At 37.2% G+C, this 27,690-nt stretch overlaps 2 protein-coding genes across 3 annotated transcripts in view; one reads left to right on the forward strand and one right to left on the reverse strand.

Annotated features, from left to right (window-relative positions):
- Window positions 1-1,649: 1,649 nt before the first annotated feature.
- Window positions 1,650-14,069, forward strand: LOC127441661 (UAP56-interacting factor-like). The gene is made up of 9 exons (XM_051699302.1): window positions 1,650-1,843; window positions 2,240-2,371; window positions 3,337-3,554; window positions 3,693-3,829; window positions 4,950-5,022; window positions 6,235-6,290; window positions 6,414-6,488; window positions 9,101-9,230; window positions 12,885-14,069. The coding sequence occupies exons 1-9, from the start codon at window positions 1,771-1,773 to the stop codon at window positions 12,984-12,986; spliced, it is 996 nt and encodes a 331-aa protein (XP_051555262.1). The 5' UTR covers window positions 1,650-1,770; the 3' UTR covers window positions 12,987-14,069.
- A 1,557-nt stretch (window positions 14,070-15,626) lies between these two features.
- LOC127441654 (TSC22 domain family protein 2-like) overlaps window positions 15,627-27,690 on the reverse strand; it is a 31,808-nt gene continuing 19,744 nt past the window's right edge. The window contains exons 2-4 of one of the 2 annotated variants that reach the window (XM_051699283.1): window positions 26,354-26,428; window positions 17,156-17,207; window positions 15,627-16,760 (exon numbers count right to left, since the gene is read on the reverse strand). In XM_051699283.1, coding sequence (XP_051555243.1) covers window positions 16,440-16,760; window positions 17,156-17,207; window positions 26,354-26,428 — 448 coding nt within the window. In that variant the 3' untranslated portion in view covers window positions 15,627-16,439. The remainder of the gene's footprint in view (window positions 16,761-17,155; window positions 17,208-26,353; window positions 26,429-27,690) is intronic. The other variant, XM_051699284.1, reaches the window with a different exon arrangement.

The following is a 27,690-nucleotide window of genomic DNA, read 5'->3' on the forward strand; positions in this document are numbered from 1 at the left end:
TTGGTTCAAAATGCAGCAGCCAGAGTGCTGACCAGAACCAAGAAATATGATCATATTAACAACATTTCTGCGTTACATTGGCTACCTGTTAAGTTTCGTATTAATTTTAAAATTCTGTTAATTACTTACAAAGCTTTGAACGGTCTAGCTCCAAAGTACTTAAGTGACCTTCTACCACACTATAATCCACGCTCACTATGATCGCAAAACTCCGACCTGTTAACAATGCCAAGAATATCAAAATCCACAAAAGGAAAGAGATCATTTTCATATTTGGCTCTTAAACTATGGAATAGACTTCCTAGCAGTGTTTGGGACTCAGAGACACTCTCTCAGTTTAAGTCTAGACTAAAGACTCGTCTATTCACCCAGGCATACACCTAAATTATCTCTCAAGTCAGAGTTATGCTGCTTTAGTTAGGTCTGCCAGAACCGGAAACACTTCTCTTATTCTTTGACCCTGCTTTAAAGCGAATGGCATCTACAATAATTTTATTCTATTTCTTTCCCTGTCTAAACATTATATCCTGAGGTTACCAGAGCCTGCCAGATCCATCTATGGTCCTGCCAGATGTCCGATTCCCACAGTGTCGTTGAGTGATGATGACCAACTTCAGCATATGCCAGCCTGACTTTACCTTAGTCTACTAAGACGGACTTCACAGAGGATGAATTGATACAAACTCAAAGACATGGGATTCTTCATGAGCCACTGTCTGAAGCATGGGCTCAAGATGGAGTTCATTAAAATTATCTGCCATAATCTTCCAGCTGGACTGCAATGCTCCTCACTGAATGATACCTATATCAACTTGGTCAAAGGAGGGTCAATACTCTCTTAAAAAAATGACTACATAGAAAACATAGAAAATGAATTAACCACTAGCAAAAGCCTTCACTGGCCAAAATCAAAGGACAATGGATCTACGTGTATTTCCTCAGTTAATTCGGGATGACTTTAACACTAAAACTTATAGTTCATACAAAATCATTTTGTTTAACCATTGACCCACAACACTTACTTAGTTTACTAATTTTAACCACTAATAGTTCTAAACATAACTAATATTGGCATTATATTCATTCATTTTCTGTTATAGCATAATTTCATGTACAGCTGCTTTGAAACAACGCCTGTTGTGAAATTCACTATACAAATAAATTTAGCTTGACAAAATGTTGGTCACCATTCACTTTTATTGTGAGGACTTACAGAGCTGAGATTTTCTTCTAAAAAAAAAGAAAATCTGTGTTAAGCAGAAGAAAGAAATTCATACACATCTGGGATGGCATGAGGGTGAGTAAATGATGAGAGGATTTTCATTTTGGGATGAACTTTCCCTTTAAAAAGTGGTGGGCCACTCCCTGAATCTTTTTATTTATTTTATTATTTATTTATTTTATTAATTTTCTATTCAATTTTTTATTATTTTGTATTATCTATGTCTTGTTGCTGTTTTTGTATTGTTGTACACTGGAAGCTCCTGTCATCAAGACAAATTCCATGTATGTGTAAGCATACTTGGCAATAAAGCTCATTCTGATTCTGATTTTGAACTAATGAAAGTTTGTCAAAACTGAACTACATTTCCCAAAAAGCTCGAGATAGACGCGTGTAGGGTTGCGCAGGCGCAGAAGGGTTTAGGCAACTTGAACGCTGGCTAGCTTGCGAGACTCAGTTGGTTCGGTTAGTTCAGCTGGATTGTGGGATTGTGTTGACGGTCTGTTGTTTATTTATTTTTTTGTATCTGACGTAGAGCGAATTGAATAATGAGCAAATCTACTTTTAAATCGAGCGGTGGAGGGAGTACAGACGGACTTGATAAGGTTGACATGTCTTTAGGTAAGGCCAAATTTGTTGTGATAGCATCGTTAGCGTATTAGCATTCTTGTTAAAACGACCGGATTCTAGATATTGTACTTCAGTACTATTTCTACTTTTGCTACCTTTATTACAATGTTATATGGGCCAGCAACCACATTTAGATACATTGTTATAGTTTGGTTGTGTTTAACTAAACTTCACTGGTGTTTGAAACTATATTATGAATTTCAGTTCATAATTCTGTTCAGTATGATAGAACTCATGGTCATTTGTATTATTATTGTGCTTTGGTTTATTTTTATTGCTGTTATTTGTACTGGATGTTTAATTGAACAGTCCAGGAGTGTGTCATTTGATGTGTCAGATATATTTTGCTTTTGATTTGCTTAAATATATTGGATTCTTATTTTACAGATGATATCATCCGGCTTAATAAGAAACAAAAACAAATGCAGGCCCAGAAGACAAAACGCAGACCCCCAGTAAAAGGTCGGTTCACCCAAGGGATGAAAAATGGGCCAAGAGCTGTAGTGTCATCTAAAAGAGGTCAGTATGTAACATTTTCTACTGTTATTGTTGCAGGATTTATTAGAGAGCCTATATGAGTTAAAATTTGACCCTCTTTTTCAAAACCTGAACAAAACTTTGACCAACAGGCTCAATATAATAGTAAATGTACAGTTACATCAGCCATTTATTGTACACAAATCAGTTCGGTGTTATCTGCAGAGCTTCTATGTCTTTCAAATTAAAGGAATAGTTCATACAAAAATGAACATTCTCTCATCATTTACTCACCCTCATGATATCCCAGATGTGTATGACTTTCTGTCTTCTGCTGAACACAACTGAAGATTTTTAGAAGAATATTTCAGCTCTGTTGGTCCATACAATGCAAGTGAATGGTGACCAGAACTTTGAAGGATGAGTAAGCACATAAAGGCAGCATAAAAGTAATCTATGAGACTCCAGTGGTTAAATCCATGTCTTCTGAAGCGATATGAGTGTGGGTGAGAAACAGATCAATAATACATTTTTTTTTTTTTTTAACTATAAATTTGCCTCCCTGCCTAGGAGGTGGCGATATGCACGAAGAATGCGAATCACCAAAATACAAAAGGATGTGGAAGTGAAAGTGGAGATTTTAGAGTGAAAAAGGACCTAAATGTTGATCTGTTTCTCACCCACACCTATCATAGCGCTTCAGAAGACATGGATTAAACCACTGGAGTCGTATGGATTACTTTTATGATGCCTTTATGTGCTTTTTTGAGCTTCAAAGTTCCGGCCACTATTCACTTTTATTAAATGGACTTACAGAGCTGAGATATTGTTTTAAAAATCTTCTTTTGTGTTCTGCTGATGTAAGAAATTCATACACATCTGGGATGGCATGAGGGTGAGTAAATGATGAGAGAATTTTCATTTTTGGGTGAACTATCCCTTTAAAGGCTTATGCAACTCTATGAAGTTTTTGCATTGAAGGAAGATGTTTTTATTTGTCATTGTAGGTGTTGGTGTTGTGAACAAGCGCTTTGGTCGGAACCGTAAACTTCCACTCACAGTAACCAAGCGTCGTGGGCAGGGGGTCATCACTGGGTTGGCAGCGAGGAAGAATGCTGCACGGCTTAAAGGTATCAGTCCACTCAACCGACCTGCCCAGAACAGACCCGCTCAGAACCGGCCAATGCTGAACCGACAGGTGGCAAACAGTGCAGCTTTTAACCAGGTATGAAGTGTTGGATGCTGGATTTGTTCGGAAGGATGGTGATTATTTTGGGAATAGTCAAAATGAATTAAGGTGAATTTGTTGTCATACATGTGTAAATGAATTGAGGTGTAATTTTTTTCACTTGTCTTTCCTCAGAGATCTCAGCCATTTGTCCCACGCCGTGACTCCCAGCGCAGACAGATGCAGCTCCAGAGGAGACCAAACCGACAGGTGGATTCACACAAACCTCAGGGCTCAGTTTCACACAGACCCTTTCGGCTCCGCAGGAAATGGTGAGATGATTTGTTTTCTTTTGTGTATTCGGAGATAAAGGCAGAAGCTCTGTGGTTACTATGTACAGTGTCACGGTGTCCTGTGAAAGTACTCCGAGTCTACAGAAACTCTACAGTTATATAGATGAAAAACTGAACAATTGCAAGAAGAGATGTTATGGTCAGATGAGACAAAGTTAGAACTTTTTAGCCAGAATTCAGAGTGATATACAGTTGTGCTCAAAAGTTTGTATACCCTGGCAGAAATTGTGAAATTTTGGCATTGATTTTGAAAATATGACTGATCATGCAAAAAACTTTTATTTAAGGATAGTGATCATATGAAGCCATTTATTATCACATAGTTGTTTGTGAAATCACCCAAATGGCCCTGATCAAAAGTTTACATACCCTTGAATGTTTGGCCTTGTTACAGACACACAAGGTGACACACACAAGGTGACACACACAGGTTTAAATGGCAATTAAAGGTTAATTTCCCACACCTGTGACTTTTAAATTACAATTAGTGTTTGTGTATAAATAGTCAATGAGTTTGTTAGCTCTCACGTGGGAGAGCTAAACCTGTGTGTGTCACCTTGTGTGTCTGTAACAAGGCCAAACATTCAAGAGTATGTAAACTTTTGAGCAGGGCCATTTGGGTGATTTCTGTTACTATTATGATTTAAAAAGGAGCCAAACTATGTGATAATAAATGGCTTCATATGATCACTATCCTTAAATAAAAGATGATCAGTCATATTTTCAAAATCAATGCCAAAATTTCACAATTTCTGGCAGGGTATGAAAACTTTTGAGCACAACTGTATATGTAGCATTGAGTGAAAACAGACAACAAAATGTCAATGTGGTATTTGTAATTGTAATTTTTCTTTGGAATAACATGCACTGAATCATGCAGAATGAAATCAGAAACATGTATTAAGAAAGTAAATAGGGTTAATTTCATGTTGGCTTTCAGGGATTTGAAACATCTGCAAGGCATTGTTAGTATGACCAAGGCCTGTTTTACTTTTTAGTTGTCTTCATGATGTAGAAAAGTTTCTTTAATGGCTTTGAAAATTTTAAAGAATCAAGGTGGGATTGTTCATCATCATCTTTTTTTTTTTTTTCTTCCCAGGAATGCTCCAGCTGCTCAGCAAACACAGAGAGAAGCTCGGCAGGCCACTTTCCTTTTCAGAAGAGGACTCAAGGTAAGAAGACAATTATCTTGTTCTTCCCACAGAGATGTGGACAGATGGGACAAATGAGAAGCACAGACGTTTTTGTCACTAGATTATGCATATTTACTATGGAAAATTCCCTCTGGCAAAAAGGTATTTTGTACAATGCAAGTGAATGATGACCAAAACTTTGAATCTCCAAAAAGGACATAAAGGCAGCATAAAATAATCCATAAAACTCCAGTGGTTGAATCCATGTATTCTGAAGCAATCCAGTCAGTTTTGGGCGAGAACAGACCAAAATATAAAAATATTTTCACTGTACATTTTTGCATTGTAGTCTTTAGGCACAGTCATTATTTCAAGCTTGATTATACTTCCTAGTGCTTGACACATGTGCAGAGCCTTAGTAAGTGTTATCGAGCTTGAAATAATGATAGCCAAGGATACTCATAGTGGAAAAGGAGTTATATTTTGGTTTCTCATCCAAAACCGACGTTTTTAGAAGCTGTAGTTCTTTTAGCTCAGCGGTTCTCAAAGCGGGGTGCATGAAGGTATTGTAAGGGGGGCGCGGAAGACTGACCCGTTCTCAAATCACTTTCACACATTCAGCAAAAATAGTGACAATACATGCAAGAACCAATGTGCGCAATTTCTACACCTCTGCTTTTTCGCCTGCTTTGTGTATACTTTGGCAGGCACTGCAGCGTGAACTGCCCAAAGCATGTAATAGCGTCAGGTGCGCTCTCAGCTGCGCTTATGTAAACAAAGATGGGCCAATCGCAATAATTTATTCTTACTGGAAGTTTACTGGAGTTTAAAAATGCTTTTTATAGATACTACTGAGGCAGATTAACATTCACAGGTATGAATCCTTGCAATTATTATTATCTAAAAAAAAAAAAACAACTACGTTTTTGTTGTTTCAAAGGGGGGCGTGACCAAATAAATTTGAGAACCACTGTTTTAACTTGACACAGCGCTCCTGCGCGATACGCTGAAAAGCAATGCTCAGAGACATCCGTCTAGTGCTTTTTTACATAGAAAAGTAATTGAGGATGCAAAAAATATGTTGTATGAATGGCTCCTAAATGTGTAATGACCTGAAATAGTAACTGCACTGACTGACTGACTGACTGACTGACTAGACTAGACTAAGATGTGATCAGAGTAAATCATGCTCAAGAATTGTGGCATACTTATTCTGATTGTACTTTCTTGACACTGTTTTTTTTTTTCTAGGTTCATGCGCAAGTTCAGAAGACAAAGTCAGCTCCCCCCATACAGAGAACTCGAGCGTAAGTGAAACTCCTCAACAATCACCAAGTTTTATTTAATTATATATAACTACTGGTACAAAATGTTCTTTATGATTGTTACTGTTAGTAGAGCTCACTTGGGTCTTTTCCTCTTTCCACCAGGTGGCGCACTCCTACAAACAACAATGGCATTCTCACCGTGTCAATAGACAACCCCACAGCAAGAACACAGCCCGAGTATGTTTACAATCATTACACACACATGAATAATTTCACAATACATATTTAAATACACTGCACAGACTGAAGTTGTTCAAAATATTAACTGGACATTGATGTACTGTAACGTAAATTATGTGAGTGTTGTCTAATTGTAATTGGTGGAGGTTTTGAATTTTAAATTAGGGCTGGGTGATATGGCAAAAAAATTTAATCTTTATTTTTATCGAACTTATGGAGGATTCACGATTGTTTTTGTTTTCAACTTTTAAATGTTCTCCAACATGATTCAAATTGTATGTTCTTTATTAGAATGCAAGGCAACCTGGTTACAGAAATCAAAGTTCTTTTCATTATAAGAAACAAAGTTGTGCAAGAACAGTGTACAAATGCACCACAGGGGTAAGTTGTCAACAGTGTAAATGTAAAAAATTTCAATCTAATAAAACACAGATGTTCAGAAATATTAGAATAAGAAAAATGCAAAATACTTCTTAGCCAGTGTAGGTATTCATTTTATCCAAACCAAGTCTGTCTAGAAATCAATATATCTAAATTATCAAGTTTATCAAGAAAGACAAACAATTTGTGTGTATATTCATTAACCCCAGCAGATAGAGACGCGCCATCTAGCGGTTCACGCTGAGCAGTGCAGCAATATGAAATAATGTATCATTACAATTCAACTAGCAAAGTCAATTGATCACTTTCCAAATGTTGGCTATAGATACAGTACACTTGAAACACGTCACAGAACAAAGCAATAATTAGAGATCTATCTGAATCATCAGATTCTCCCATATATACCTTATCCATATGATTTGAAATGAAGCGCCCGTAACTCTCACGTAACTAACACTTTTTTATGGGTGAAAAAAAGGAGACCGTTCATCAACATGCGCACGTGGAGGCCAGTTATGGTCTTAAGCCGGTGTATACCTGCATGATGGACGAAGCTGAGCTGCAATCACACTGTGTACAACTGGGATTATTACCGGTGTCTTTTATATCAGTCTCCGCGTTGTTAACCTGTCACGTTCATTTGGAGCGCGCCACACACGTGCAGCTGATCAGATCAGGAGCGGCATTAAGTCAAACAATATGAATAATTTTTCTCTTCCTTATTCAGCCTTTGGTGGATTTACAACATATCTAACTATAGCGTTTGCAATATTTTTAGCAAAATCTCGATTTAAAAAAAATAAATAAAATAAAATAAAATCTTGTCAAAACGCAAATTCATATTTATCAGAAAATCCGCCCAGCCCTATTTGAAATGGTATGGAATAAGATGTATAGATTAGATCTTGTATAACAAGCCACACACATTTCAAAACCACATGTCTTTGTTTCCAGCTTGTTAATTCAGTTTGACAGGTTTAACCTATACATACCAATAGAGGTCGACCGATAGTGGGTTTTGCCGATACCGATGACAAAGATGGTGAAAAAGGCTGATAACCAATTAATCTGTGGATAGCTTTTAAAATCGATTTTAAAGATTGTTACAAAATGTTCTTATTCTTTCCTTAATCTGACAGACTGAGGCTACAAAAATGAACAAAATCCCAGATGCAGTTTATTGTTCAATCAAAATCCAAATAGTAACCAGAAAAAAAGAAGATTTAGTGCATAACGTGGGACTAAAAGCAAGCCCAAAACACACCGGTGACTTTTATATTAAAACGATTGAGACTTGGCCTCGTTACAATGCTCTGTATTAAGTATAGTCTATATATTCACCAGATAAAGGGTTTTGTGTGTAATATATATATATATATTTCAAGCGAGTACCTAATTTTAACTACAGAAAGTGAGGAAATACATTGAAGTTTCGCCCGTTGTACAAAGGTGCCTGGGTTTTTTTCTTGCAGGCAGCAGATGTCCTAACCCCACCCTAACCGGAGCTTGTAAGGCTGAGTAGCCTACCAGGAACAACTCGGGACACTTTTCTCCTATCACGCGAAGGCCCAGGAAGTAAAAAAAAAAAAAAAAAGAAATGGATACTGCATTAATTACGTTAAATTTTTTATTTTTTTTTGCACTTTAAACAAAACCTATTCATTGCAGAAATGTATGCGTTAAATTTCCCAGCCCTATTTATTATTTTTCACAAGATATGTAGATGGAGATACAATGTACAATGACGTGGCACGTTTCCATATAGTCGCATTTTCCTTTGCATGCCCTCGCTTCAATTTAAAGCACTTGATTATCAAATAAAAATAAATATGCGTTGAATTGAGGATAAAAATATGGATGAATATTGTCGATGATGAAAGTTGTAGATGTAGCAAATCCCCACGAAGTGTCAGTGATTTTTTTTATTTCACCTCTAGAAGCCGCTGTTATACTGCAGAACCAAGACGTTATAACTAGAATCCTTCAGCGCCGGACACTGAGGAACACGGGAGGAAAAAAGAAAACTATCGGCATAAAAACCTATGTTCCGCTATGTTTATGCTAAAAACCGATAGTTCCGCACTGATTATCAGCACCGATTAATCTGTAAAACTGATATATCGGTCTGCCTCTACCTTCTAACATGCATTAAATGCTGGGAGGAGTTTTGGCAAACAGCTAATGACACATCTAGAATAAAAGCCTTGCATATGTATCTTTTTCTCCAGGCCTGCCCAGTCTTGGTCCCTGCATCCTGTGACTTCAACACATTCGTCATCTCCACCTAAAGAAGAACCAGAGAGGAAACCACCTAAGGGTGTCGCCCTGCAGTTTGATATCAACAGTGTTGGAAAACAGGTTAGTCAACTTCTCGCCCTCTTTTGGACAGAAATATTTTATTGTTTTTTTTAGTCTTATTGTGTCCTTAGTGATTTCTTTCTCGAGGTAATTAGATCATGCATGTTTTTACTCATCAGGCACACAGTTAGAGGGGTTAAAAATGTTTAGGAATCCAATTTTTGTTGATCTGTTGAGAGAATTGTTCATCATGTTGGCTTGTAAAATCCTGTATCCTGTATAGTTTCAAGCAACATCCCTCAAACTTGGTACAGACCTTCAGACTTGGGTTGCTATGACTTTTTGAACTGATTGCACTTATAGTTGTCCCACAATGGATATTCAAAAATCCCCCAAAACCTGTAGACTTACATTGGCGGAATGTTCAAACAGGCCATGGAATGTTTGTGATTTCAAACTCCAACTGTCAAACCATACAAATGTAAATCAGAGATTATTTAGCAGAGATGGACCACTTTTTTAAAAATGAATGGGAGAAATTGGAATGCTCAACCACGGAGCTCTAAGCTCACAACGGTCAACAGATGTTGAAAGGAAGTCCCGCTTTACAGGTAAAAGAGCCAATCACCTTTTAGATACAGACATCTCCAGTCAATCATCTCGAGAACAAGCATGAGCATTAGCTATACAAGCCAGGAAAATTTTGTTTTTTAGTGTAATATGAGATAATCACAATTTCAATTTATTAAACCAATGTTGTTTGATTTTACTGCTGATTTAAAATGTTCTTTGATCATAATCTTGACCAACCGTTTTTGAGATTTCTGTGTTTTCCACCATTCAAGTAGATAAGAGCTGCACTGGCATGTCTGGAAATAGCCTTTCCGAGAGCATTACAAAGATGGCCGACAGTGGACTGACTTGCTAGAAAGACTTTGTGTAAACTCAATTTCTATTTGTCTGACTGTTGGGCCTGTAAAACCTGTATAAACCTTAAAAATACTTTAAACCAGGGTTTCTCAATAGGCAGCCCAATAGAGAGACAAATGTTTGGCCCACACTAAAGTTCTACTCACACAAAATCCGTGACGATTTTAAGAGATGAGCTTACAATGAAAGGTCTATAAAGACAGAGTCCATAAAAAACAAAAACAAAAAACAATTTCACCCCCTGTAAAGTAGGTGGCACTGTTGCTGTTCTACAAACATTTATACCAGTCTCCTGCCCTGCCCAGCTGTCAATGCTAGAGATTAATATATTGCATGCTGTTAAAGCATTTATTTACCTTATTTGGCATAACTGTTTCATTATGTTCTTTCCATGGTGTTGATGCATTCTGAGGAGTGTATAATCTGTGTTTTTTGCAAGTGAGATGAGTAAAGAGTGCTGTTGCATAAATATACATCCTATGTATTTTGCTACAAGTATATTCCAAACGGACTCCCGAAGCGAACTAATCTTTTAATAATGTCTGGATTAATGCCTGGATAATATAGCACAAGTTAATGTGATACAAATACACGTGGAATAGTGCACATTAAGAACAACATGTACATTATAAAATGTGATGCATAATATAAAAATTATAAGAAAACACTGGCTCACGGACTTTATTGAAATTATTGCAATACTTTGTTAAATTATCCTTATAGGAGCAATATGTAACATTGACATCAAGTGTTTAAAATGGGTACTGCAGTCCAAATTCAAAATATTGGAGAGAGTTGTCTCCTCTGCCCCCCCAGACTCTAAGCTCATGTGGGTTGCCAGTTTTAGGACACGCAACAGGAACGAGCAAACTGACAATGGCAAGCGATGAGTCTTACACTGTAAGTTGATCAGCTAATGTATAAGTTTGCAATGTTTTTATTTTTTGCCAATTATAAACCAGCTCGTGGATTTTTTATAACTCTGTCAATGTTAGATAGATGTATTGCTGACTTCCATGGCTTCAGCGTGCTGTGTTTGCCTGCTAACTTGTTACTAATCTGGCAACCCGGGGTGTCGAAATACTATTAGTGAGTGGGCAGTGGGCGGGATCACACATGCCAAAACACAAACAGAAATTCCAGCCTGGAACGCACATTTCAAACTAGAATATACTGGCTGTATGTTTTCGGAGAAGCCAGTATTTCAACTTAGCATGTTTCCTAAATCTCTGATAACCTATTATGATCATTTTATGCTTTAGTACAGTAAATATATTACATATTGCATCTTTAAGAACTATAACAATATTAATGTTTATAGGTCTAATAATTGAACAACAACAGTAATAATAATAATAATAATAATAATAGCAGCAGTAGCACAAACATAACCTCGAGGGCGGTGGCCCTTGTTGAAAACTAATTGGGGAATCCTGGTTTAAACCATCAGGCCAGGCCCCTTTTCAAGCCAGCATCAAAGTTGGTCTTCACTTTACCTATCTAGTTGTACTATGAAAACATGCTGTTTCACCTTCAGAATTCAAAACTTTTTCCCAGGTATAAAAACATATTTCGCCATTGCCGCAAAAATGGCAACATTTCCACATCAACCCGTCACAGATTAGTGCAAGCTTTACAAGGAGGTTGTTATTAAAGGATGGGGAAACACAAACTATATTAGACTCGACAACTTATTTTTATATATATATATTTAATTCTAATAGCCAAAAAAAATCACTGGTTGAGCCATTGTTGCTGAATCAGATTTAACTCGTTTCGTGAAGTGTGTTTGGTGTAGTCTGAGCAAGGGGTGACATTCCATAGAGGAAAATATATATATATATATATATATATATATATATATATATATATATATATATTTTTTTTACATTTATTTATTTTATATACATATATATATATATATATATATATATATATATATAAAGCAAATGCGGTCAACACATTTCCCCCAGTCATAATGTCTGTGCAGTGGTTTGAGGGGGAAAAAAGCATAACAAATAATCAACCGTTTTCAAAAATAGGACTTGAGAACTGAATATACGTGGGTACTGTGGTTACGGTGCGGTCATTGCAATTATCTTAATGAATGCTCATTTTATTTCCCACAAAGTTAGAAAAATACATTTTAAAATAGAAGCAAAGCAAGGATTGTTTTGGTTTTATGTTGTGGGCAGAATTTTGCTGGCATGCATTATTCCCACTCAAGCCTGTAGAGAGGAAGGTAAACAGCAGGTGATAGAGGCACAGTGAGTGATTGCCCTCATTCTGTGCTCAAGCATTTCTGTCCTGATGAGGGTGCTCTGTTCTGGGACAACACCCCATCCGCATGGTGCAGGGAAGATCTCAAAGTGGTTTGAAGAAGTGTGCCATAGATCATGACCGTATATTATCAGAATCCAATTAAACATCAATTATACTGAAAGTGATTACTGTGTTAAGGTAGCCTAGTAAACGAAAGGCATTCCACAGATGCTGTTGGTAGAGCTTAAAGGAATATTCGGGGTTCAATACAAGTTAAGCTCAATCGACAGCATTTGTGGCATAATGTTGATACCACAATTTATTTCGAAATTCCTTTTCTTTTAACTTGTATTGAACCCAGAACACTTGTTTTAATAAGTGCTATAAAAAGTTTTAGAACTTGAATCTGAATTTTATTCTATTTGGAGGAAAAAAGCATTGTTCAATAACATGCAGTATTGCCAAAAATCGGTTCTAGTAAACCTGATTGTCACCTCGATTTGTTCTCTTTTGTTTTATCAGACAGGAATGACCCTAAATGAGCGGTTTCGCATTCTGAAGGACCAGCGTGTGGCGGCAGCACATCAGAGCACTAAAGGAGGCCGATTCGTCACTGTGGCCTAGATCTGAACTCTTGAGACACTGCTCATTGCTCATCACACACACTGAGACACACCAATCCTACAGGAGCGAACAGACAAATAAGGACCGGAGCTGAACTAACGCTGTTCATGACTAGAATTGAAACACAATGAATTTCCCTGGTTGAAAGTGGATCAAAAACTGAATGCAGCTATTTTGTTTTTTGCAAGAGGAGTTGGGAAAGTGTTTGATTTAGTTTTTTTTAATGTCTGCTGTCCTGTCCACACTAAGCAACCATAACTGTCGTCCCTCAATTTCAGTTACCATTGTATTGTCTTCTAAACTGCCCTTGATATTTGGAGTTGTTTTTTTTATACAAGCAAACATTTTCTGTTAGACCTTGTCTTTATTTTTCCTAAAGCTGTTGAATGAAGAAGATTGCATTTCTTTTGTAGAGCAAAAAAAGTCTTATGATGTTTTATAATGTTTCAATTAAACAAATGCAACATATTGTGCACCAAATATTGACTTTCATTTTGTGAGAAAATGAAAAGTGCTTTGAATTGTCTATGAAATACAACCCATTAACTAAGAGTAGATGAAATGTAATAGCATTTAATTTATCAGTATATGGCAAGTTTCTGCTGCATAACAGACTGAAAAAAGGGCAGCAACTTTCCACCTTTTTATTCATTTTTGTTTCAAATTGGAGTGGATTGCTTGTTTACTACTCGCTGAATGCTGTGCAGTATACAGTGTATACGGCTTATTACTTTTTTTAAATAGCATGTGAAACAATGCTGTTCAGGGATGCAAACTACTTACCTTTTGGCTAGTCACCTTTTGTTTGGTACTTCCCACATTTTATTTATTAAAATCACTAAGCTTTAAATACAAGCAAATCAACTGTAATTATACCCCTGGAACACCTGCTATGACTTTCTCACCTTTTTTCACCTCTCATCTTACATTTTTAATACAATTTTGTGAAAAAAACATTATTTTATATAGTCCAGTACAAATAGGGAAATCACAACTTTATATTACTTACTGTACACTCACCGACCGCTTTATTCTGAATACTATGATCCTAATAAAGTGCCCAACGTGGTCTTCTGCTGTTGTAGACCATCTGCCTCTTGGTTCGCCGTGTTGTTTATTCTGAGATGCAATTCTGCTCACTACAGTTGTACAGAGTGGTTATCTGAGTTACCGTAGCCTTTCTGTCAGCTCAAAACAGTCTGGCCATTCTCTGTTGACCTCCTTCATCAACAAGGTGTTTCTGTCCACAGAACTGCTGCTCACTGGATGTTTTTTGTTTTTGGCACCATTCGGAGTAAATTCTAGAGACTGTTGTGTGTGAAAATCCCAGGAGATCAGCAGTTACTGAAATATTCAAACCAGCCTGTCTGACACCAACATTAATGCCACGCTCCAAATCACTGAGATCACATTTTTTCCCCCATTCTGATGATGTGAACATTAACTGAAGCTCCTGACCCATATCTGCATGATTTTATGCACTGCTGCCACACAATTGGCTGATTAGATAATCACATGAACAAGTAGGTGTACAGGTGTTCCTAATAAAGTGCTCAGTGAGTGTATATTTGTAGTACTTTCAGTTCAGTCATCACACTTGAAAAAGTTGAGCGTATTGCAGTCGGATACAGTCTGCCTCGGCAGCGTGCTTTGTTTTACATTGCACATTTGAAAATTTGCATTTTGTACACATTATAGATACTATGTAGAAATACTGTAGTAAGGTTAGTTTGGGATTCTGAACATAGCATACATCTGTTGTAGGGATGCAAGTCATTCAAGGTATCAAGTACAACTGGTATGACTGGTATGTAAATTATTCACTTAGATCATACAATAAGGATTAATGTAAACCTTACCAAAAAAATAGATGGGGGTGTCTGCCTATTTTAAAGCCTGGAATCTAATGATATGATCTAGTCTAAGTGTCTTTAAAAAATAGTAAGGAACCCACAAATTAAGGTAGATGTGTATTGTTTCCTCCCAATGTGTGGAGGTCACTGCCTACGGTGGAATCATGCAAGACTTGAAACGTGAAGTGCATTAAACGGAGATAAAAACATTCTTAGATAAAAAATCTTAGAATGGTTTCTGGAGAAATGTGCATTAAAAAAAAAAAAAAAACTTGATTTGTAATTTGAATATTGCATTTATTTAAATACAATAAAATTTGCAAATGTAACAACTATTGGCATATGAAATTCAAACACCATTTAAATGAACAAAACATGGCTCACTTCATTTTCTGTGAATAGTGTGCATCACACACTAGTTTATTTTCACCACACTTTTTCCATCTCCATATCTCCTCCCCCCGCCGACACTGTTCACAAACTACTTACAATACGAGTGCCCGATACAAATATGAGGTAAGAAAGTGGTTTGACATTTACAGAAGACAGATCATGCAGAACATGCCTAAAAGCAACGAAAAGAGTTTTGTTGTGAAGAACATTTAAAAAAAAAAAAAAAAAAAATACATAAAGTGTGCATAACAAAATAAAATAAAATAATGAATTACACAGCTTTGCATCTTTGGTTACAAAATAGGTTGAACAATTTCACAGTTTTTTTTTTTTTTTTTTTTTAAATCCCCTTCCCGACCCTAAAAACACAAAACATCAGGGTAGGGGGTAGGAGAATATGGCAACTGACTTCTTTTTTTTTTTTTTGTTTTTTTTTTTCAACATTCTAGCAACAGAACTGAAGTTTTCTTCATCAGGACAGATCATTGAGGATTCAGTTTCGATCTTTTCCCACAAACCTGTACAAACTTATGCTCTTTTTATTCTTTACACTATACAAAATATACATTCACGCCAGGTCTCAACCCCTTCAAATTCTTTATCCGCTAGGAAATTTTGCTGTTAGTGTTTGAAATCTACCCACTGCTACTGTTGTTGTTGTTGTTTGGTGAATTGATGATTTATGTCATAGACTGCTGCTGAGTTTTATGACCAATTATTGTCAAATTGAAAAGGTTCCTCTCTGTGACATTGTTCCTCTCTGAAAATAGCAGCTCTATAATAAATAACAAACAGTACAATTTAATTTGACTAGTCAATCAAAACCATGTTGTAAAGTATGGTGGCTCTGAAAATAGACTCTTGCTTCTTACAATATGAAAACTGCAATGCTAAAAAATACACCTCTTTCATGGCTGGATTCTCTTTATTAAAAAAATAACTCTTGGGGTTAGTCTCTCTCCACAAACCTCTTCCAGGGGAGCGGAGCCAAGTGGGACCCTGATCAAGACCATGGTCCACAAGCATGCTAGCGTTGCGCCCGAGCAGAAAACACCTCTCTGGTCTTGACAAAGGAAAGGCAGACAGTATATACGCTCACTGAAACACACTGCTGGTAGTGAACAAGACAGATTTTCTGCTGTTGTAATAATATATATATGTAATTAGAGGTTGCGTTCTCTATGCTGAGGAAGAGCGAGGATGCACTTCAAGCCGAGGTGACATTGGGCTGCTGTTGTCGTGGTAGAGAGTCCATGGTCATGCTGGCGTCCAGCTGAAGGTAAGGCTGTGGGGGCTGCTGGGGCTGGGGAGGTTGGGCCATGCTGGGCCCGAGCTGGGAGGGAGCGCTGGAGGGGTTGGAGCTGGACTGGACGGAGAGCTGGGAGAGCTGCTCGCTGTTGGCCAGAGACTTGAGCACAGCGTTCTCTTGCTCCAGCACAGAGTTCCTCTCAATGAGCTCCTTTATCTGCTCCTTCAACACCTCCACCTCCTCCCGCACAGCATACATCAGATGGCTTTTCACTAAATCCTGCAGGATGGGGCCAAAAAATGACATCACATTTCAGAAACCAAAGCAGAAAAAAGCAACAGCACCAACACAATACTTATCCACAGAATGTGATGAAATTTACTGCAATCACTACTATTAATATATTTAATACATAATTATTTATTATTATTTATTCAATAATTTCTTTTATTTATATTTACTATATATTTTTATTACATTTATGCGTTTATAAAAATATAAATGTATAATATACAAATTATACTCATTTTATAAAACAATATATATTAATGTATAGTAAATTAAAATAAATGACTTAATACATAAATGTTTATAAATATATCATTATTAATATATAATTAAATAAATATTATTTTACAACTAATTACTATTTTAAATAGAAAACAAAATCTTACCATTGCTTGCTCTATTTTATTATCAATGGCGACGACACTCACTCCTGAGGCACTGCAATTGAAATAAAGAGACATTTAAAACATTTGTTCATTGAGATTCATTAAAACCACATTCTGTTTTGCACACATTTTTAAAACCTACATATTAAAGAATAATACACTGCCCTTCTCCCGCTGTTGCATTACATTTGGTGTTACATTGAACACACGTTCAACCGCTCCACTCTAAACACACCTCAGTCATCCAACAGAATGCCAAAATTCCTGCCAACATTACCTGGTGTGCCCACAATCCAAACGGCTCGCGGAAGAGAAGCACGAGAGTGCAGGAGAGAACTGCAGTGCACGAGTCGCTCTGCTACTCATAACAACAACGAACGATCACAAACAGCTCAAACACTAGAGTAGAGTGAAGGACTGGAGGGTACAGTGGTGTGTGGTGGGCGGCAACCCACATCTGATACTTTTACAGGATTTTCTTCCCAAAGCGGGAGGAGTCTAACGTTGCTTCTATTTGAAAACATTTGAGAGAAAACAGTGGCGTCGTGTGTGTACTTGAGCACTTTCCACAATTACAATCATGGAATGGAGAGAGAAAGAGAGTGTATATGTATTTTTGAGAATGTATTTTTTATTCTAAAATGTGAAAAACCAGTCAAAACGTTTGACCGGTACTGTATATGCATATTTTACAATGTTGTTTACTAAAAGTAGCCACATTCTGCCCAGATTACAAGTGCATTACGGTGTAAGCATTAAGTGCAGGTGCTAGAATTGCCTGCCTTCAGTCCTAACCTGTCTTCAATTGAGAATATGTGGCGCATTATAAGGAGCAAACTATGGCAACAAATGACCCATATAATTGCACAGCTAAATTGCAATTGCACATTTGGTGTTATATTGAACACACATTCAACCGCTCCACTCTAAACACACCTCAATCATCCAACAGAACGCCACAATTCTGCTTGCTAAACTTAAACTTGTGTCTTCAGTGCCCAAATATTTAAAGAGCACCTATTATGGTTTTTCTAATATTAACTTTCATGTAGTGTGTTATATAGCTGTTTGTAAATGTAAAAAAGTCTGCAAAGTTATTGACTCCCAAAAGAAAGAACCGAATCTGAACACCTGAAACGAGTCGTTAATAATTCCAGACTTACTTCCTGTACTAACCTACGTAATTTGGTCTTCATTGGCTGCTCGCGAACAGCTTTGACCCGCCCTCAAACACTACACTAAGCGGTAGACCAATCACAACAGACCGGGACATCTGATCAATCAGAGCAGAGTATGCTCTCTGAAAGGAGGAGTTTAGAATGAATCCTTTAGAACGGATCATTGAAGGAGTCGTTTTTGACACTGGGACAAAAAGGTAATGCTGCAATTTAAATTATGAGCAAATAAAAGTGTTTTATGACCTGTTGTATGAGACCTTTAAAACAAAATTAGGCATGTTTAAAAACCATAATAGGTGCTCTTTAAAGAAATGTTCCAGATTCAATAAAAGTTAAGGTCACTCGACAGCATTTGTACTATAATGTTGATTACCACAAAAAATAATTTCGACTCGTCCCTCCTTTTCTTTAAAAAAAGCAAAAATCGAGGTTACAGTCAGGCACTTACAATGGAAGTGAATGGGGCCCATTTCTGGAGGGTTTAAAAGCAGAAATATGAAGCTTATAATTTTATAAAAGCACTTATAATAATTCTTCTTAAAACTCATGTATTATTTTAGCTATAAAGTTGTTTAAATTGACTTTTTTTTTTTTCAGTCATTTTAGGGTTTTAAAGTTTGTTGACATTACATTGTCATGGTAACAAATTTGTAAAATTGGCTATAACTTTACACAGAAAAGGTTAGTAAGAGATTTTATCACATTGAAATCATGTTTACATGCATATCCTTTATGTCTTGTGGCTGTACTTTTGAAACCGTGAGTTTAACGTTCAATAATTGGACCACAATCACTTCTATTGTGTCCCACTGTAACCTTGGTTTTTGCTTTTTTTTAAAGAAAATGAGGAACGGGGGGCCTGGGTAGCTCAGCGAGTATTGACGCTTACTACCACCTCTGGAGTCACGAGTTCAAATCCAGGGTGTGCTGAGTGACTCCAGCCAGGTCTCCTAAGCAACCAAATTGGCCCGGTTGCTAAGGTGGGTAGAGTCATGTTGGATTAACCTCCTCGTGGTTGCTATAATGTGGTTCTCGCTCTCGGTGGGGCGCGTGGTGAGTTGTGCTTGTATGCCGCGGAGAATACCGTGAAGCCTCCACACGCGCTATGTCTCCGCGGTAACATGCTCAACAAACCACGTGATAAGATGCGCGGATTGACGGTCTCAGACACGGAGGCAACTGATTCATCCTCCGCCACCCGGATTGAGGCAAGCCACTATGCCACCACAAGGACTTAGAGCACATTGGGAATTGGGCATTCCAAATTGGGGAGAAAAGAAAAAAGAAAAAGGAGGAACGAGTCGAAATACATTTTTGTGGTAATCAAAATGTATTGAACCCGGAACATTCCTTTAAGTGTTATTATAGGAAATGGTGATGTTACATAGGGTAAACACAAACACTCGACTGTCCCAACTTTTTTGGAGTTTGTTGCGATCATCTGATTTGCAATGTGTATATGTAAAAAAACAATCAATTTCACAAGATAAAACATCAAATAATGTGTTGTTGTATTGCTTTCAACATAGCACAGTGTGAATAGACCTTACAAATATCTCTTTATTTAATCTTTTTATTAGCATTTTCCATACTGTCTCAACTTTTTCAGAATTGGGGTCATACAATAAAGCTGAAACTCTATGGGAAAGTCAGAACTGATTAGGCCCTCAGTCAGGCTGCTTCACAGACTACTTTTACATGCACTTAAGAAAACGGTTAATACAGGGCTTTTTGAGGCCTCTCATAAACAAGAACGCTGATTTTCTTATGACACTTCAGTGAGTAGGAGAAAGCGGTTTAACACCAAGGTTTTCTTCCAGAGAACGCAGATTATGTGGTCATGCAACAACGCCACTTGTGCGTTTACAGGTTTTTGAGTGCGCATTTGCGTGAACAGACCGGATAACAATCATCATAGGATGGAGCCCCTCAACAGGTCAACACAGCAGAAAGAATTCAACATTTCTGGGAGTACAGCGGGAAAAGCACATACACTATAAACTTTACACACCAATGTAAAATATCGACTGCAACCCTCTACGGACATGTTGGAGAAAGAATCGCCACTGGATAGTAAATTTTTCTTTTTACTCGGCAGACTTATATAGATATATACAGAGTATATAGTATTCATATATATATATATATATATATATGACTTCACACAATATAGTATGCAGGATTGTACGTTTTATTTTGTATTTCACTTCATTTTAATCACATTTTAGCTTTTTCCAAAATGTACACATTTCACATTGTCAATTCATATGAAGTCACTGAAGTGCTTTTTTAAAAAATTATACAAGCCGTTACCTCTATTTGAAGTTTCATACAACTTTCTTAACATAATATTTACAAGGTTGGAACCTATTAACATAGAAATACACACATAACAGTTAGGCTATAATTGTATAATTACAATTTATAATTACATTACAAGATTTATAATTTAAGTGCTACTATATCAAAACAACTATGTAAATATTTTTTTTAACCAAACCCTTGCACAGATGCAGCATGAGCCTATTTGTTAAATTCTTTAATATTTTCATTGTTTTCTGAAGTTAAAATATTTCTTAATGTATGATTGTGCCTTTAAATATTTATGTATTTACACATTTATTACACTTACTACATTTTGTTGAATGTTTTATATGCACTTGTGTGATTTACATTGAGTTTACACTGACATGAATAACAAGCACTAAATTGGTACGCTCTCTTTAAGACAATGGCCGCTCCGCAAGCAGGTGCACGCTCACGAAACACAACACACTGTAAAAGACGAGACAATCCAGCTTCATAATCGCCAGTTTCTTATTCAGTAAATTTGAAAGATTTCAGTGCTTCGCCACTACACAAATCAATAAAGTGACTTACTTGCTACGTAGAGGGCTGGACTGTCCCTTACCTCCGCGTATATGCACTGGTTACAGTACACTGTGGGAATCCCAGTTTAAAGGAGAGAAATGCCACTATTGCAGCGTAATTCTGCTGCAGGTCGTGGCAGAAAATAAAGAAAACAAACAGAGCAACAATTCTGGAATATGGAAATAAAGTGAAACAACGGAGAATTAAATAGCAAAGTCTTCCTCAGATGCCACATTTGTTATTTACACAAGGTTGCTGTGGAGAAAGCTGCTTACTGACCGAGCCGCATGTATACAGGAGTAAAGAGAAAGTCGTAAACACAGGTCATGTAAACGTATACACCGTTTTCGTGCCTTAAGCAATAAACAGCTTTCTAGTGTCCATTTAAACGTAGTCATTGTTGTGAAATGTCATAACGTCCAAGTAACAAAATATCAGGACATCGGGTAGCTCAGTGGTAAAAGACGCTGGCTACCACCCCTGGAGTTTGCTAGTTCGCTAGTTTGAATCCAGGGCATGCTGAGTGTCTCCAGCCAGGTCTCCTAAGCAAACAAATTGGCCCGGTTGCTAGGGAGGGTAGAGTCACATGGGGTAACCTCCTCATGGTTGCTATAATGTGGTTCGTTCTCAGTGGGGCGAGTGGTGAGCTGAGCGTGGATGCTGCAGTGGACGGCGTGAAGCCTCCACATGTGCTATGTCTCCGTGGCAACGCGCTCAATAAGCCACGTGATAAGATGCGCGGGTTGACGGTCTCAGACGCGGAGACAGCATAGAATGTAGAAAAAAGATAAAACTGATTGAATAGGGTCCTACTTGATAAACTTGAAGAAATGTTTACTTGAGAAACATGAAGGAAACATGCATTTATTATTTTTTTTTTATTTAACATTTTAATAGGCTCAAGGAGTGTGTGCAATTACATTTTACCTATTTTTTCAGTGGTACTGAAATTGGTGTCAGGAAACCTGAAATTTGACTGGTATCGGTACCGACTACTGAAATTTTGGTACCATGACAACACTATTATCCATCCATCTCTCTATCACAATCCTCCTAAACAGATACATGTTAAATAAATACATTCATGGCACTGAAGCCACAGATGCAGGTTAGATGTGTAGACCCTGACTGCCATCGAGGTCATTAACTGAAAGAGACATTCTGTACTTTTCCCTGCAATTTACTTGCACAGGAAGAGCGCAAAAGCAGATTAGCATCAACCAAAAAAAGGCCTCTTTAAGAGGAAATGTATTCAGTACAAAAGCGCACTGATACAATTTGAGACATTGAACCATTCTCCAAGCTGTTTAAAGGGCACACTGACAATAAACTTCCACAAACATATAGGCTAAACTTACATGTACACTTTCTTTATGAAGAATTAGTCTCATGAAGAGAAGCCAAAAAGTGACCAAAATTCATAAATTACCCAATTCATGCATTTAAAATGCAATTTTGCTACAAAAACAGGTACAAAGTATGTCCACAGCGAACTCAAATGCAGCACATTGACGGGTATCTCATCATCACAAATGTCATTGAGTCACAAGACTGACCAAAGACTATTTCGAGAAAGATCTTTGCACCAAAAGAAACAGTATGTTGGGGAACTTGTTCGTGTACTCCCGGCATCAGAGCCACTGAAGACGCAGTGGACAAGTTTTGTTTTTGAAGCAAATGTGCCCCAAAACATACCAAAATGTGTGTATGTTTGTGCAAATCATTTTACACCGGACTGCTTTGTGAATGAGGATCAATATAAAGCAGAATTTTCCAAAAATTTGACTCTCAAGCATGGATCAGTACCAACTGTTCATGTTCCAGCTTTATATCCTGAAGATGTAAGTATGGCACTTTATATTTTGTGAATGTTTGCAAATTGCCTTTCCGAATGTGCTTGTTAGCTGATTCCACGGCTAATGCAGCTAAAGTTACCATTGTCTCTGATTGTATTCACGGAGAGCTATGTCGTTATTTTTATGCTTACTGTCTGTATAATTCATAACCGCACTTTTATTATGCACAATACAGTAAGGTGATTGTCTTTTTGAAAACTATGTACGTTTTCTGTGAACATAAGAGAGTTGTACTAAAAATGGAATGTTTACATATATGGCTGAACTCCGGTATTTACGGTGTCAGTCATATTAGTTCTGATTTATTGTTGCTATAGTATCCGAAGCACGAGCTGTAAAGGCACAACCCTCTTCCGGAAAGGGGGCGGGACACACACGAAAACAGCGTGCTTTTGATTCCACCCAAAAAGAGGCATTTACAACATGGTATAATAAATGATCCGTGGGGTATTTTGAGCTGAAACTTCACAGACACATTCTGGGGACACCTGAGACTTATATTACATCTTGTAAAAAGGGGCAATAATAGGTCTCCTTTAAAAGGCTGCAGCCTTGTCCAGCCAACCAAAGGATAACTTGTCTTATTTTACTCTCTTTATTCTTGTTTTTAAGAAATATGAGGCTGGAGTACCTGAGGTCAGATCATAATATTAGAGCAAGCATAAGAATCAATGCTGACTCAACTCAGCAGAGAGCTCACATCAAAGTGTCATGAATAGCCGCAAGGTGGAAAGTCACTTATTACACCAGTACCTGACAGGAAGTGGGAGGAAACCAAGTCAATAAACTTGCGAGTACTTGTTACACCAGGCCTACACTGATTTAAACTTTAATAGCAAAAATGGTGTAAGAGTTGGTAAATTTGATTCATTTCCATTTCCAATTGGTTCAAACTGTTTATTTCAATGAATTCAGATTAAACTTTTTTTGCACTTGAAAACATTAATCAAAATAACAGATATTACATAAAAATCCTACAAAATGCAAACACTGTCCGGCAACTTTTTCAACCATCCTGGCTTAGGAAGTATCGTCCCCATTCATTCTTTCTATAGGGATTTCATAAAATACTTGATAAAAAATAAAATAAAATAAAAACATTCTAAGACATTAACCAAACCAACCAGCTCCGAGGTGAATCCTTACAATACAAACTTTGATTTGAAGGAAAAGAATTTTAAAAATCATACAAAAAGACAATCATACAACATTGTGTATTTAACGTCTTTAATGACGGCATGAACTACAATAGCATGAAACTATGCGAATGACGTTATCGATTTAAAAATGATAGGAAAATATAAAACTATTGAGTATAGAAACAATATAGTCTATTCCCATTTTATTACAAAAAAATCTGATATTAGCAAATAAATAAGCAGTCTGAGGGTGCAGGAGGACTCGACTGCGTTATGGGAATGGACAGTTACTGCAGAACTCGTTTAGTGCGCCTTTTTGGCAACGATTATCTGATTGGTGGATCTCTCTTCAGGATTACGGGTAGTGTTGTTCTGCACTAGGGCTGGGCGATATGTAAAAAATATTTGATCAATAACCGCCTTAAATATCGCAACATCATGTTTTTCCAGGGTCAAAAATGGTCTTAGGTGGGGGCCGACGTACACATTCATCACGATGCAGTTTTTTTTCTTTCATAATTGCAATTAATATTTAAGTTGCTGCATTTCATGTTTGTAATGAAAATTATTTATTTTTGATCATGTGAGCATCTAGAAACTTCTGAACACCTTATTTCTATAGGGCTCATTATAATATTCATGAATAAACCACTTTACTGATTTGGGACTGTGCTTCTATGGTAAATATGTTTGTTACCTACTTCATAGCAGATATTGTTTTCCTTTTATCAGACTCTTGATCATTTAGGAATCCAAACCAGGCCAGTTTGTTTCATTATATCAAACATCATTAGAACAGGAAATATATTACAATATTACACAATCATTGACTTTCTTCATAATTTATATTCTACATTGTAGCTTGCCCTTGTATTTACCATAGTTAAGACCATGGATTGCTCCTCAGTTGTTAATTAGGCAGTCTTTCTTAACAAATAAACTGTTTGTCATGAAACAATAATAGCCTAAAAATCTATTAAAGTTTACTGTGTAAGGGTGTTGATGTGAGAAGTCTTGCAGATGCTGATGCAGGTCAACGCTTTAAAATAGAAAATTATCATGTAGAATTAAAATGGGTTGCATCAGGTTTGTTAAGCGCCAAGATATCGAGGGAAGCCCAGTTTAATCACGCATGTGATCCGCTTTGCGCTATCCTGTCACCGGAGCTCGCATATGCAGCGAAGCCCAAATGATGCGTGCAAGGGCTCCAGTATACAGTGGTAGGATAGAGAAGAGCGCATCACTTGAGCGAGAGATTCTTGGTGGATCGCGCCACACGCAGTGATACCAGTCTTCAATCATCCCGCGCACATCTACACACCACATGAGAAGCATATTTAGCACTTTATTCATCTTGCTTTCGGCACTTTAAGTCATAATATTGATGGCTTTTCTTTTGTCTGTTCTTAATAATATAATAAAGTGTGTTTCTTCATGTGCGTGTCTTTGTGACTAACAGCATTTCTTGTGTCGCTGCAAGACGTCTTACAGGATTTGGATGAGGAGCTTGCGAACTGGATTCAGCCTCGTCGCATTTGGCAGGTGGCACCCTGGTCACAGTTTAATATATTTGGCAAATTCCCAGATCCATGGTTTTGCCAGTTCCTGATTTTGTTGATGGTCTGTCAATTGAGTGCCGCAATCGGCATCAGGATCTTTGTAAGATATCGCCGATATCCGATAACATCGTCCTATCGCCCAGCCCTAATCTGCACCAGAAATTCTGCAATTAAACATGATTTCTAAGTTGAAATAATGTAGTCTGATGGCTTCAACAAAAGCATATTCCATTTATTAACAACCTCAGAGTTCATGGTAGGTCTGTTTTCAAAGGTTTATAAGTTAATCATAAAATATTATTTTTGTCTATGGAAAAATGAATGGGATTTTTACCTCCGAAAGTGCGTAACTGCAGCTCCACACTGGCTTTCAGTTAATTCAAGATTAATTGCGTTATTGAACACAAGCAAGGAGTTTGAAATGCACCAATCCAATTTGAGATTTTACTCCATGTTTATTAATATTGCACTTTTTCATATGAGCACTATTGGCATTGTAAGCATATCAGAGAGCACCAAGCCTCAAAGCCATGCTTGGACCATGCAGCACACTTCAAACATTTGCGTTCACACCAGGGCTGTCCCATTACTGTACCTATCACAGGTCATCTTTGAGTCCTTAAGCCTACTGCCAGACTGGAAGGCTTGGAAGAAAGCTGTGGAGGGGTTCCTGCACTCCATCCAGCAGAAAAAGAGAAATAGAAGAGTTACATAAGAAATTGAGAAAGTACAGTAAGTTAACCCCCAACAGTGGGTATCTGGATTAGGTATCTAATTGCAGGCCTTCATCCATCAAACCCCTATTCCTAAGGCACGTTAATATAGTTATTCCATAGTATTTACTTATATACCAATTAAAAGTTGCACTAACTTGCAATCTGCTTAATGTTCCATTTGATAATATACGAAAATAACTGAAGTAAACATATTGGGCTGAGAGGCACAACCATTTGAATATTCACAATGTAGTCGTGAGACTTATGATGATTTTGCTGACGATATAAAATCAAGCAACATGATTATAATGTTGTTTTATTCGGCCAAAAAGTTTCCAATACAGTGCAACTGGCCTAATTTCCCAATCCCTCCTTTTCTTGCCACTCACAATTATAAGACTGTGAGAAGTTAATAGCATCTCTAATTTTTACTTCAATAGCAACTTTAAATTCTGTTAAAGTTAGTAAATTTGATTCATTTCCGTGAATCAGTTTAAACTGCATCAATGAATTGATTCAAAACTCTGATTTACCAATTGGTTTGGATCATCACTTAAAGCTGCTGTATTGTATGTTTTAGTAAAATCATTTCATTGGCTAAAATGGCTAAGTGAAGAAAACGGAAGAAATTGTGCCATTTCAGAGCAACTTCATTAATACTGAGAAATATAAATATCCTGAAAAATACTAAGATGTAATTTGAGCTACAGAGTGCAACGGTGCCCACCCACTTTTCAGCCAGCCTGATTTGGGAAGTGTTTTTCCCATTAATTTTTTAATTAAGAGTTCTAAGCCATGAACCAAACCAAACCAACTAGCTCCAAGGAAAATCCCAAAATTACAAACTTTGATTTGAACAAGGCTCGAAATTGCGACCATTTTGCTCCTGAAATTTTATCTGTGGGACCTCAAAATATATTTGGGAGCATTTGTGCGAGTGCAAATAATTGTTGTGGTGCGACCTGTTTTCATTTCTCTACAAAACGTTTGATAATTACTGCACTATGTGCCTGCTGTGAGCTGATACAGCGACTGGTCCGCCGTTCTATTCAACGTTACATAACCAATTAAATTCATCTTTACATTCTTAACTTTAATGCAGATTTTAGATTGGTTAATATTAGCCATCAATCACTCCCTTTCACCGCGCTCCGTTGTCACGTGACAGGGAGCTAACTAGCACGCGAAATGTAAAGAGCTGAAGAGAGAAGATGAA

The sequence above is a fragment of the Myxocyprinus asiaticus genome, chromosome 5 (assembly GCF_019703515.2).
Source record: "Myxocyprinus asiaticus isolate MX2 ecotype Aquarium Trade chromosome 5, UBuf_Myxa_2, whole genome shotgun sequence".
Taxonomy (NCBI): domain Eukaryota; kingdom Metazoa; phylum Chordata; class Actinopteri; order Cypriniformes; family Catostomidae; genus Myxocyprinus; species Myxocyprinus asiaticus.

Excerpts from the sequence above, each read along its gene's own strand:
- LOC127441661 (XM_051699302.1), top strand. The coding sequence starts at position 1,771 with ATGAGCAAATCTACTTTTAAATCGAGCGGTGGAGGGAGTACAGACGGA. Across the intron at positions 3,555-3,692 it reads ACAGTGCAGCTTTTAACCAG|AGATCTCAGCCATTTGTCCC; the intron begins GTATGAAGTGTT and ends GTCTTTCCTCAG. Across the intron at positions 6,489-9,100 it reads ACAGCAAGAACACAGCCCGA|GCCTGCCCAGTCTTGGTCCC; the intron begins GTATGTTTACAA and ends CTTTTTCTCCAG.